General features: G+C 40.6%; 1 protein-coding gene across 1 annotated transcript in view; it reads left to right on the forward strand.

The window, feature by feature from the left end:
• Nucleotides 1–13,541, forward strand: part of UGGT2 (UDP-glucose glycoprotein glucosyltransferase 2) — a 187,893-nt gene that overhangs the window by 92,589 nt on the left and 81,763 nt on the right. Inside the window, exons 15-16 of the mRNA XM_029936528.1 lie at nt 480–615; nt 8,314–8,445. Coding sequence (XP_029792388.1) covers nt 480–615; nt 8,314–8,445 — 268 coding nt within the window. The remainder of the gene's footprint in view (nt 1–479; nt 616–8,313; nt 8,446–13,541) is intronic.

Raw genomic sequence — 13,541 nt, forward strand, 5'->3', positions numbered from 1 at the left:
AATGGAGGAGGGAGAGAGAGTTGGGGAGAGAGAGGGATGCAAAACTTGAGAGACTATTGAATGCTGAGAATGAACTGAGGGTTGAGGGGGAAGGGGGAGGGGGGAAAAGAGGTGGTGGTGATGGTGGAGGGCACTTAGGGGGAAGAGCACTGGGTGTTGTATGGAAAACAATTTGACAATAAAATATTATGGAGGAAAAAAAAGTATACTTTCCCTTATTTTTCTGGAAAAAATAGGGTCATTTAATAATGTTACCTCCATAGAGAGTTTGATAGTTTGGAGGTATCCAATAGATTGGCAGACGTCAGTCAGTGAATAGACATTACAAATCAAACCTTTTCAAATTAAGTACTTCCCTTCCCTTCTCAATTAACACAGTCCGTCCATCTAGATGTTATAGTCTAGTAATGTTTAAAAATCATGTTTGGGTATGATTCAAGGGGCAGTTGTGACATTGCTTATTCACCTTCTTTTCCCAGAATTGGCTTTGTGTTCGTTGTCAACACAGACGATGAAGTTGATGGAGCAGACGATGTCGGTGTCGCGCTTTGGCGAGCTTTCAACTATATTGCAGAAGAACAGGACGTGTCAGAAGCATTTATTTCCGTGGTCCATGTGAGTGTGTGCACGAGGTGCAATTTCTTTAGAATGTATAATAGGTTTTCCTGCATTGTTCCTGTAAATATTATCATTTATTATTTTTATCTTTCCACGTTTATAAAAAAACAATTGTGAGGATGAATACAGAAGATGAATTTGATTCTTGCAACCCCCACCTGAAGTACGTAATGCCCTATAAATTTGGCAGCTGAGACTCTGCCACAGTAGATGAATTTACTTGGGTTTATCCAGCCACTAATGGAAGTTAGATTGTATATATAAGTTTAGAGGGAAACATACTCATAGAAAATGATTAGTCAAGGTCAAATTCTTGAATGAGATCTTGAAAAAGATTAGGAATAAAAGAGATTACTGCAAAGTTAAATATTCTAAATGGCAAAGTATGTAGACCCTTCCTAGAGAATTCCAAAGGAAAAGGAGATCACTTCATGACTGCAGTTTGAGGGGGAAATGGTAGGATGGTTACGGAGTTTGGCAAAGAGATTGTGTAACAAAAGTTAGAAGTTGGTAAGAACCTGATTAACAAACAAGAGGCGGGAAGATCATTTTGTAACTGAGGTTTTGAAACTACGATGGCCCATCATGGAAAAGATATATTAAAGAATTATTTGTTATTATTAAGGAAGTCAGACCATAGATTAAAAACTAGTTTCATTAATTCACTGGTGTTTTGCTCTCAGCCATTATTATGACAACAAGAACTGGTTCTTCCAAGTGAGAACAAAATTACCAAAGCCCTGGGAACTCCCTACCCCGCTTCTGTAGCCCTGGGAAAGCCGCTAAATACCGCATGCATCCACTGTCCTGGGACAGAGAAATCACCTGCACCTCAGTGACTTGGGGATACACTTTGTTCTGTAAAATAGTGCCGTGTATCTCGGTCTATTTTACTAACTGATTGGTATAAGAGTTATAAGGGTTTCATCAAATTGACATATCTTTTATTGAAGTCTGGCCACTTTACTGTAAATGGATCAGTATGACATTCAAAACTAAGAAACTTGAAGACCTTTTGAAATTCTCTTTACCTAAGTTACTACCTAAGTTATCTTAATTCTTTCCTTTGACTCTTATATCAGACATTAATTTGCATGTGATGGCATATTTCTCACACGTGCCTTTTGAATTATCTACTGTGATGTTCAGCATAATAACTATAGTATCTTAGAAAACCAAATTACACTTGAAACCATAGGATTCAATACAAAGCAGCATAAAAATATTAAATATGTGCCATAGCCTACAAGTTGTGCTTACTAGGAAAGAGAGGGGGAAACGAGTGAGAAAGGAATACTTTGAGCATACTAGAATCCACCAGGGTCTGAAGTGTGAGGAAGGTGGTGGTTATTCAAACTGTGTATGTTCTTGGGGTGCCTAGTGGCTCAGTCGGTTAAGCGTCGACTTCAGCTCGGGTCATGATCTCACAGTTTGTGAGTTTGAGCCCTGCGTCGAGCTCTGGGCTGACAGAGCCTGGAGCCTGCTTCAGATTCTGTGTCACCCTCTCTGTCCCTTCCCAGCTCATGCTCTGTCTCTCTGTCGCAAAATTAAATTTTCAAATAAACAATGTGTGCTCTTCACCCTAAAATTTCTGTTGCCCATAGAAAAGTAAAACATGATTGAGCTAATACCATTCTGTTGGGAATATATTGTAACCTTTAGATGACTTAGCTTCACTAATTCAGAATAATTTGAGCAAAATCTAGGCTTTTAGTAAAATACCTGAACTATAAAGTCTCTTTAATATTGTTTCATTGCTTTCATGAGCATCGTTTCATGTGCCTGTTGGCCATCTGGATGTCCTCTTTGGAGAAGTGTCTCTTCAGGTCTTCTGCCCATTTCTTCACTGGATTATTCGTTTTTCGGGTATGGAGTTTGGTGAGTTCCTTGTAGATTTTGGATACTAGCCTTTTATCTGATATGTCATTTGCAACTATCTTTTCCCCTTCTGTCGGTTGCCTATTAGTTTTTTTTGATCATTTCCTTTGCATTGCAGAAGATTTTTATCTTGATGAGGTCCCAATAATTCATTTTTGTTCTTGATTCCCTTGCCTTTGGGGATGTGTCAAGGAAGAAATTGCTGTGATTGAGAGCAAGGAGGCTATTTCCTGCTTTCTCCTCTAGGGTCTTAATGGTTTCCTGTCTCACATTCAGGTCCTTCATCCATTTTGAGTTTATTTTTGTGAATGATGTAAGAAAGTGGTCTAATTTCATTCTTCTACAAATTGCTGTCAGGCTCTCCCAACACCATCTGTTAAAGAGGCTGTCTTTTTTCCATTGGATACTCTTTCCTGCCTTGTCAAAAATTAATTGGCCATACACTTGTGGGTCCAGTTCCAGCCTCTCTAATTCTATTCCATTCATCCATGTGTCTGTTTTTGTGCCAATACCATACTGTCTTGATGATGACAGCTTTGTAGTAGAGGCTAAGTCTGGGATTGTGATGCCTCCCGTTTTGGTTTTCTTCTTCAATATTATTTTGGCTATTCAGGGTTTTTTGTGGTTCCATACAAATTTTAAGATAGTTTGTTCTAACTTAGAGAAGAATGCTGGTGCAACTTTGATTGGGATTGCATTGAATGTGTAAATTGCTTCGGGTAATAATGACATTTTAACAATGTTTATTCTTCTGATCCATGAGCACGGAATGTTTTTCCATTTCTTTGTGTCTTCTTCAATTTCCTTCATAAGTCTTCTATACTTTTCAGCATATAGGTCTTTTACATCTTTGGTTAGGTTTATTCCTAGGTATTTTATGATTTTTCGTGCAATTGTGAATGGGATCCATTTCTTGATGTCTCTTTCTGTTGCTTCATTTTTGGTGTATAAGAATGCGACTGATTTCTGTACATTGACTTTGTACCCTGCAACTTTACTGAATTCATTGATCAGCTCTAGAAGGCTTCTGGTGGAGTCAGTCGGGTTTTCCATGTAGAGTATCATGTCATCTGCGAAAAGTGAAAGTTTGACTTATTCTTTGCCGATTCTGATGCCTTTTATTTTCTTTTGTTGTCTGATTGCTGATGCTAGGACTTCCAACACTATGTTAAACAGCAGTGGTGAGAGTGGACAGCCCTGTCATGTCCCTGATTTCAGGGGGAAAGCTCTCAGTTTTTCCCCATTGAGTATAACATTGGCTGTGGGCTTTTCGTAAATGGCTTTTATGATGTTTAAGTAAGTTCCTTCTATCCCAACTTTCTCGAGGGCTTTTATTAAGAAGGGATGCTATATTTTGTCAAATGCTTTTTCTGCATCTGTGGACAGGATCATATGGTTTTTATCTTTTCTTTTGTTAACGTGATGTATCACATTGATGGATTTGCAAATATTGAACCAGCCCTGGAACCCAGGAATGAATCCCACTTGATCATAATGGATAATTCTTTTTATATGCTGTTGAATTCGATTTGCTGGTTATCTTGTTGAGTATTTTTGCATCCATATTCATTAAGGATATTGGCCTGTAGTTCTCTTTTTTTGTTGGGTCTCTGCCTGGCTTACGAATCAAAGTGATATTTGCTTCATAGAATGAGTCCGGAAGTCTTCCTTCCATTTCTATTTTTTGGATTAACTTGAGAAGGATGGGTGTTAACTCTGCTTAAATGTCTGGTAGAATTCCCCTGGGAATCCGGCCCTGGGATTTTATTCATTGGGAGATTTTTGATAACGGATTCGATTTCTTCACTGGTTATGGGTCTGTTCTGATTTTCCATCTCTTCCCGTTTGAATTTTGGCAGTGCACATGCATTTAGGAATTTGTCCATTTCTTCTAAATTGTCCAGTTTGTTGGCATATAATTTTTCATAGTAATCTCTGATGATTGCTTGTATTTCCAAGGAATCTGTTGTAATAGATCCATTTTCCTTCATGATTTTGTCTATATGAGTGTTCTCTCTTTTCTTTCTGAGGAGCCTAGCTAGAGGTTTATCAATTTTGTTTATTTTTTCAAAAAACCAACTCTTGGATTCATTGATCTGTTCAATTGTTTTTGTGGATTCTAGCTTGTTTAATTCTGCCCTGATCTTTATTATTTCTCTTCTTTTGCTGGGTTTGGGGTGCTCTTGCTGCTGCCTTTCTAGTCTCCTTAGGTGCTCTGTTAGGTTCTGAGTTTGCGCTTTTTCTAGTTTGTTGAAATAGGCCTGGATTGCAATGAACTTTCCTCTTAGGACTGCCTTTGCTGCGTCCCAGAGAGTTTGGATTGTTGTATTTTCATTTTCATTTGTTTCCATATATTTTTTAATTTCCTCTCTAACTGCCTGGTTCACCCAATTATTCTTTAGTAGGGTAGTTTTTAACCTCCACATTTTTGGAAGTTTTCCAGACTTCTTCCTGTGGTTGATTTCAAGTTTCATAGTATTGTGATCTGAAAGTGTGCATGGTATGATCTCACTTCTTTTGTTTTTATGGAGGGCTGTTATGTGATCAATCTTCGAGAATGTGCCATGTGCACTTGAGAAGAAAGTGAATTCCCTAGCTTCAGGATGCAGAGTTCTAAATCCATCTATTAATTCCATCTGCTCCAGTGTGCCCTTCAGGTCCATTGTTTCTTTAGTGAATTTTTTTGTCTGGTTGACTTATCCCTTGTTGTAAGTGGGGTATGAAAGTCCCCTGCAATTAGCACATTCTTATCAATAAGATTGTTTCTGTTTGTGTTTAGTTTTTATGTATTTGGGAGCTCCCAAATTCAGTGCATAGATGTTTTTAATTGTTAATTCTTCTTGATGCAGAGACCCGGTAATTATTATATAATGTCCTTCTTCATCTTTTGTTTCTGCCATTATTTTAAAGTCTAGTTTTGTCTGATATAAGTATGGCTACTCCGGCTTTCTTTGGCATCCAGTCACATGGTAGATATTTCTCCATCCCTTTACTTTCAATCTGAAGGTGTCTTCAGGTCTAAGATGAGTCTCTTGCAGACAGCAAAAAGATGGATTTTGGTTTTTGATCCATTCTGCTACCCTGTGTCGTTTGACTGGAGCATTCAGTCCATTTACATTCAGTGTTATTATTGAAAAATGTGGGTTTAGATTCATTGTGTTCTCTGTAGGGTTCATGTTTGTATTCATGTCTCTGGTGTCTTATATTCCTTGCTACCTTTCTCTCATAGAATCCCTCTTAGGATTTCTTGTAGGGCTGGTTTGGTGGTAATGAATTCTCACAACTTTTGTTTATTTGGGAAAACCTTTCTCTCTCCTTCTATTTTGAATGACAGGCTCGCTGGATAAAGAATTCTTGGTTGCATATTTTTCCTGTTCATCACATTGAAGATTTCCTGCCATTCCTTTCTGACCTGCTAAGTTTCAGTAGATAGGTCTGTAACCACACTGATAGGTTTCCCTTTGTATGTTAAGGCTCTTTTATCCCTAGCTGCTTTCAGAAGTCTCTCTGTCTTTATATTTTTCCAGTTTCACTATGATATGTCATGCTGAAGGTCAGTTTACGTTACGTCTTAGAGGAGTTTGGTATGTCTCTTGAATTTCAGTGTCTTTCTCTTTCCCCAGATTGGGGAAATTTTCATGTATAGTTTGGTCCAGCACCCCTTCAGGACCTCTTTTTCTTCCTCTTCAGGAACTCCTATGAGACAGACATTGTTCCATTTGATTGTATCACTCACGTCTCTGATTCTCCTTTCGTGCTCCTGTATCAATTTCTCTCTCTTTTTCTCGGCTTCCTCTTTTGCTGTAACTGTGTCTTCTAATTCACGTATTCTCCTCTCTGCTTCTTCAGTCTGTGTAGTGGCAGCCTCCATTTTATTATTCACCTCATTTATAGCCTTTTTTAACTCGTCACAGCTATTTTCAAAATCCCTAGTCTGTGTATCAATAGCTTCTCTGATGGTTTTTTCAAGCCCAGCAATTAATTTTATGACAATTGTTCTAATTTCTTGTTCAGTTAAGTTGTTTATATCTGTTTTGAGCAGTTCTGTAGCTGTGATTTCTTCCTGGAGTTTCTTTAGAGGAGAGTTCTTTGGTTTTGTCATTTTGGCTAGCTTTCTGTCTCTTGTCAGTTTTAAAAGCTCCATCTGCACTGTGCACCTGTTAGTATTTATTGAAGGAGCTCTTTGAGTGTCTAGGGTCTGTCATTTCAGAAGATGTTCTTTTAATGGTGTCTCTGGGTTTCTCTTGTTATGCCTCTGATTAATTTGTTTCCCTACTCAGCGATATTTGGGACTTTACACTATGTGTGCTTTGGGTTGTTTCTTGAGGTAGCCCTGATCACTGCTGGATCCAGAAACGACGTGACTCGGGAACAGCCGGCCCGCAGGGTTACAAAGGAAGAGGTCCAGGGGAAGGGACTAATTTTTTTTTTCAGTTGCGAAGATCATGGCATGTGCTGCTTGATATGAGAAAAAACCTGCCCATAAATTGAGAAGCTCAAAACTAAACTGTGATCTAATTACAGACCGTGTCTCTTTGTAAAGGAATAGGTTGCCAGCTTTACTCTGAGAAAAGGAAAAATGAAGTAGATTGCTGATTCCTTATGGTCTCTGGCAATAATGATAGAAGTGAATTAAAACTGAAAATCATGTTCTTAACTGATACAGGTGTCCCCCACTTCGGAAGTGGAGATTTCCTGTGAAACCTTTTGTAAACCCAGCTGGTGTGAAGTGAAGCAGTTACCATCAGTTTATATGGAAAAATGTTTTCAGTATTTTCCAGGACCAAAAACTAACCTCTTTCAAGGCTTTTCTGATACCTGAGGACGCACCATGCTAAGGATATGAGCAAAATAAATGAAGCACAGATGTTCGTAGACCCAGCTGAGACCCTGGCGGCCGGATGCTGGGATGCTCCTGCGTGTAGTTCCCGGGGAGGGAGCTTGATGGGCCTCTCTCATCACTCGCTGCAAAATAAATGCTGAACGCTGTTTTCACTTTTTACCATCTTTCATAAAAGCGAAAATCCTCTTTTAATCTCTTTTGGTTAGCACAAACAGATGTCACTCACATCAAAGAAAAGAGGCATAGCATGTGTATCAGGCTTGAGAAGCGAGGGATACCTGTATGTCACAGTGCTACTTAGTGGTGTTTGTGCTTTACTAGTTTCTTCTGCCCTGATGCTAGCCCGGTGCTCATGTGTATGTCTCAGCTGAGGCTTCCGCTGAGAGACGCCTTCTCTCTCGATGCAGAGCATGCCTCGCGGAGTGCCCGCAGCCTAGTAGGTGGTCTGCAAGGAGGGGGAATGGAAACAAGAAGAGAAAGGAGTCACGGCCTACCTCGTGCCGCCGCACTTACAGCATTTGAGATGGAGCAGGGACGGGCAGTGTGGGGGTGAAGAACGGGGGGACAGAGGGAGCTTGGTCAGGGTCTTCACCAGAGAGCAGTCAGGAATGAAATAAAGCCTTTCTGAATCAAGGCATTTAAAATACCTTGCACATACCTTTTTAAATGAAGGAAACCATTATCTTACTAAGAATCACAGTGTCTAGTTTGATCAAAATAGGATATAACAAATTTGGTATGGTATTTTTGAAATCTGTGAATACTCTTAAACCAATTTCTATTGGGTGATGAAATATTGTGTGATTCAAATGATTTGTTTGTGGAGATGTGTATATATACCTATATATATGGTATACTTAGAACTTACAAAGTATAAAGCTTGTTTTTTTATAAATCTGTCAGCATGCTCGAGGAAAGAAAGAAAACTAATTGCCTTAAGATGAAAATTAGTTGTAAAATCTTTATTTCTACAGATGTATCAAAAAGTGAAGGATAACAAAATACTCACTGTGGACAATGTGAAGAGTGTTCTCCTAAATGATTTTTCAGATGCTAATATTTGGGATATTTTGGGAATTCATTCCAAATATGATAGTGACAGAAAGGTAAGTTGGAATGTAAGTTTTTGAAAAGAAGATCCAAGAAACTTTTCCTGTAATCTCATGAATAAATGATCTAAATAAAATTAACTCATGATTATTTGGGTTTTAGGCCCTCAGACCTCTGTTGCAAGTTGTACACCAGTACTTAAATTGCCGCTGTTGACGTTTCAGAAAGTACGAGAGAAGAAAATTCTCCGGATTTACGGGATAGGAAACCTGAGTGTAGAATTTTAAGGAATGTAACTTATACTTGAAGAAATGGAAAGCTGGCCTTGTAGGTCAAGGCTGGGACAAGAAGCAAACCTGGGAGGATGGTGCATCGCTGGGGCTGAATTTCAAATGCTCCTATAGGCTTCAGGTCTAGATGGTTCTTGTGTTTTATAAGAGTTTTTAGACCGCAGAGCTGATCCTGGCTCCTTTGTATGCGATATTTCTCCATGGTGATGGCGAAGTTCAGGATCACTGCTGTTGTCCTGTCCCGCCCGATTCGGCCCCTGTTTCCTCTTTAGTCTCACCTTCCATGACTCTGCTTGCTCTCCTGTTCCCGCCAGGCGGGCAGCTTAGTTCCGGTTGCCGCCTGGGCTCCTTCTCACCGGCACTGGTGCGCACAATGCCTCCGTTCTCATCCAGCCTGGGCCTGCTTCTCTGTAGCTCTTGGCTTCAATGTTCCTTTGGGGAAAAAACTAACACTTTGGGGAGAACTTCTGGGAATCCCTTCCTAACCCTCCACATGAGATTAAGTTGCTCATCCTAACTTCACGTGCTGAAATAGTACGGTGTTCTCCTGCAAATGAACTTGGCTGTTCATTACCTGCTCTCACTGGACCACCTCCTCCGTAAGAGCAGGGGTCACGGCTGGTGCTGGGTTTTGCAGGCCCACCGCCCAGTATCTGGAAAATAGCATGTCGTCGGTGACCTTCCACTGCGTGAGATACTGAGGAGGCAAGGCCTTCTGAGAGTGAGGGCTGCCTCCCGGGCCGGAACTTCACGAGATCGGTCCTCTGGGGACGGGGAAGGGGCACAGTGAGGCCATGCGTAAGAGTTGCTGTGGTGTGAATTTCTGCTGGAAATGCCTGCCGTACGTTTACAGGAGTGACTTTGTGAACGCTAAGACACCGAAGCATGCGGATGCGGGAAGGTGGCTGGGGGAGGCGCCCTCAGGGTGAGATGTTACCGCTGGATACGGTGTGGCCTTACTGCGAGGGCCCCAGCAGTGGCCTGTGAGGAGGCTTCCGGGGCTGGCGGGCTGCACCGAAATGGAAGTGGGGTCGGGAGTCCGGTGGTCTCAATGCCATTGAAAGGCCAGCATGGTAGGAATTAGGGAGTTTTTTTAGTTCTGCGCAAATGGTTTTCCAAATCATTTCAAAAGCGAGAAAGAGTTTCATTGATTTTTTTCATTACTGTATCTTCTTAAAATTAAAAACAAAATTAAAAAGCAACCAAGATGAACTTCCTTGTAGGGCCAGGTTGCATAGAGCCGTCTCTCTTAATAAAACTATTCACAAGACTAAGGAACTCTAGAAAGAAAATTATTTCTTTCTGTAAATATTCTTCAGGTAATTTGTTACAGGGAAGACGAATGCAGATTTCCTATAGTGATTATGTAAACTCACAGAATAGAAAGACAGTGAATTTTTTGTGTAGTAAGGATCCTGTTTGCACAGGTGGAAAGCAAAAGTTTGCCCCCTTTGGGTTTTAATATCAGCTGATCGTAAGTGGTAGTTATAGGAGTCCTGGAAGTAATTCTGTTCTTAGACTTCACATGCTGTGTTTTTCTTCTCTCTCTCTCTCTCTCTCTCTCTCTCTCTCTCTCTCTTTTTTTTTTTTTAAGAAGTGGGCTCTTGTCTGCTTGCATCTAGGTGGTAGAGCACAATTTCTAGTCAGACCTTACCTTCCTCAGGGACTAACACTTGTGCAAAAATCATATCTCTTAAGCATGCCTGATAGATGCATAATGGTGATACTAAGAATCACTTCTCATTCAAGAGTAAAAAATTTTTTTCTAATTGATTTGCCCCCCCCTTTTTAATATAAATCTGTAACTGCTTATTGATTTTTTTTTTACTAAGTTGTGTATGCTTTGTTTCTTAAAAACAAAAAAAAAGCCTTATCTGGTTCAAGTTAATCATAGTATTTAAAATTTTCATGGAGTGCCTAGTGGCTCAGTTGGCTAAGCACCTACTTGATTTCAGCTCAGGTCCTGATCTCACAGTTCGTGAGTTTGAGCCCTGCATCAGGCTCCTGGCTGACAGTGTGGAGCCTGCTTGGGATTCTCTCTCCCCCCTCCTCTCACTGCCCCTACCCTGCTCTCAGTCTCTAAGTAAATAACTAAAACTGTAAAAACTTAATAAAGCCTTTTATAAAACTTATGTACCTTAGGCTATTAAATTCATTTAAATAAAATACATTCCTAAGAACAGCTAGGTAGAAATATTCAAGCTATTTAATTTCAATATATTTACTTAAAAAGCTTAAAATATTGTTCACAATCTAATTTTTATGTACAGGAAATGGATTCATCTTTTCATGTCTGTTCTAGGTAAATATAACAGTAGTCTCTGCTGTGATACAAATGAATTTAAGCTGAGCTATGACACAGCCAAAACAGACTGTGGATCATCAGTTGCCATAAAAACACCATCTGAAGAACAGCATGTTGTCCTTAAATATTACTGTTCACAACCCAATATTACTGGTTCCCGTTAATTGCCTTTTTTGTACATACCATATGAGGATGTAAATTCCAGTTCCAACGGGACTATACCTGCTCCAAGAAAAGGAATGTTCTTCATTTGTATTCTTCACGTTTTCAAGTTTTAGATACATTTGCTGAGTTTCTGTTATAGTAATGCTCTCCTACCCCCCTGAGCTTCACTGGGTCTCTCCAAGTCCAGGGGCATTACTTAAAGTATTTTTAAAAAAATTTTTAAACTGCTGTGGCTTCAGGAGCAACCAATCAGAGAGTCAGCCAGAAACAGATCCTAGAGCTGGAGAAGAGTCTTGGGGCCCGCATGCTGATGGTTACCCGGTAGCGGCTGAGTCGTGCTGACACTGGGGGGCTGTCAGAGGGGTCAGGATGGTTCTCATGGGGCATCACTGTCCCAGGGCAGCAGCTGTTCGCCAACTGGTACAGAAGTACTTCAGTACGTTAGGTGATAAAGCCTGTATAGTGGAAATCAGCTGTTTATCAGATCTGTTTTCACACATTTTGGTTAATGAATATTTAGTGTGTGTGACTTTTTAAGTATTCCCTGCTTAGTAAATCAAATACTATGATTGTCTTTCCATTTTTTGGCAACTTTTTTTTAACTTTAAGAATTGCTCCATGTTTTTACCCATTTATGGAGTGTTCTTATTGCAAATATATCTGAATAGTCAGTGACTAGATTGGTCACATGACCAATCCAGAAAATTTTTCTTACAAATAAACATAGCAGGTAACAAACCATGTTCCCTTGTGCACCCCAGCCCCTAGGATGCCTCCTGTAGCCGTGCCCCCACTTCCTCTGGGGGAAGCCCCACTCTCCTTTCTGGGTCTGCCTTTACCACCCCCGCTGACAGGATCTCTGATTTATCTCTGGTTTTGTGAGCACTGTGCATTTCCGACTTTTCATTTATTTCTGATTTTACTTCTCTCCCAAGCAAATGTGCTTGAGAGAAAAATTACATTAACTCTTTTATGTTTAAAAATCTTGTACCATATCTGTGTGTTATTGGTAGTTGGAGTGGGCATCCATGTTTCTGTACTGTCTCTCATCTTCTAAGTGGCTGTGGAGACCAGTGGTAGCATTCTGATTTTAATTCTTTTGTCTTTCTGCTTTTTTCTTATCCAGTTTTAAAGCTTTTAGAATATTTTTATCTCTGGTGTTTGGAAATTTCATGATCATATGTCTTGGTATTGATTCTCTTTCATTCAGTGTAGGGAGTATTTGGTGAGCTCCTTCTAACAGAGATTCGTGTCCATCAATTCTGGGAATTTCTTTGTTCTTTCTCTAATACTTTTGTTTATTGTCTTAGTCCTTTCTGAATTTTCTGAGTTGAGTCTCTATTTGCTTTTCCTTCTTTCTTATTTCCTTTGTCTTTTTCCTTCAGTTTTTAAAAATATTTTCTTGTATCTTATTCCTGTTTTATAGCATCCTAGTTTTTCTTTCATGGACACAGTATACTTTTTTTATCTGCAAGTGTTAATTTTGTGATGCGTTGTGCTCCCCACCTTACCTCTGCCTTCTACAGCTTCCCTTTTCCCATTCATTTCGATTTCTGTCTTGCATTTGAAGCGTTTGTGAGATGTCCTAGGCTGCCTGGTTGTCTTTCACAAGGAAGCATGAAACCCTCAAAAGCGGATCACAAATACATGGGTCTTGTGAGTTGGTGAGCCTCACTCAGGGAGCCGAGCTGACTTTTTCAATTAAAGCAGTATTCTATTCTTCAAGTAAGAATTCTTCAAGAAGGGGGTGCATCTGCGGGAGGCGAGGGCACAGGTGACGCATGGGAACCCGCACTATTGTGGGCCAGGGCTGGGTGTGACAGCCGGGCACTTGCCTGTAATCTCCCGCCTGGTCCCCGTCCCCTCGCTCAGCTTCCCACCCCGCCTGCCATCACCCAGGCCGCCGGTCTTTGTGACTCGGTTTCTGCACAGAATGAGGCCAGAGCAGCTGCTCTTACGCATACTCTCAGTCCCGCCTTCTCTGCGCTCCCCCTCCACCAGGACAAGGAGCGTCGCCAGCGATGCTGTGAAACATTCTCGCTCCGCTCTATCCGCACAGGTGCGGCTCCCCTTCCTCCCCTTCCTACTTCGCCCACCTGCTCTTAGTCTTTTCTCCTGTTTGTCTTTATCCTTGTGCTCTCCTGTTCTGTTATTCTCACTTCAGCGAAGTGGGTGAAGGGAGAAGAGGTGAGCATGTGGGTGGATAAATCTACCATATTCAACCAGAAACCCACTTTTAAGTAGTGAAATTAGTAGTGTGGTGTTATTTTAACCACATGTCTGCAGTCATCGGCTCCTGGAGTGACGAATATTAAGGATTTTTGTATTAACTCCACGCCACCGATTGCACCAGTGGGGCTCTTGGGATTTTTGTAAAGATTTAGGACACAGT

The sequence above is a fragment of the Suricata suricatta genome, chromosome 4 (assembly GCF_006229205.1).
Source record: "Suricata suricatta isolate VVHF042 chromosome 4, meerkat_22Aug2017_6uvM2_HiC, whole genome shotgun sequence".
NCBI lineage: Eukaryota > Metazoa > Chordata > Mammalia > Carnivora > Herpestidae > Suricata > Suricata suricatta.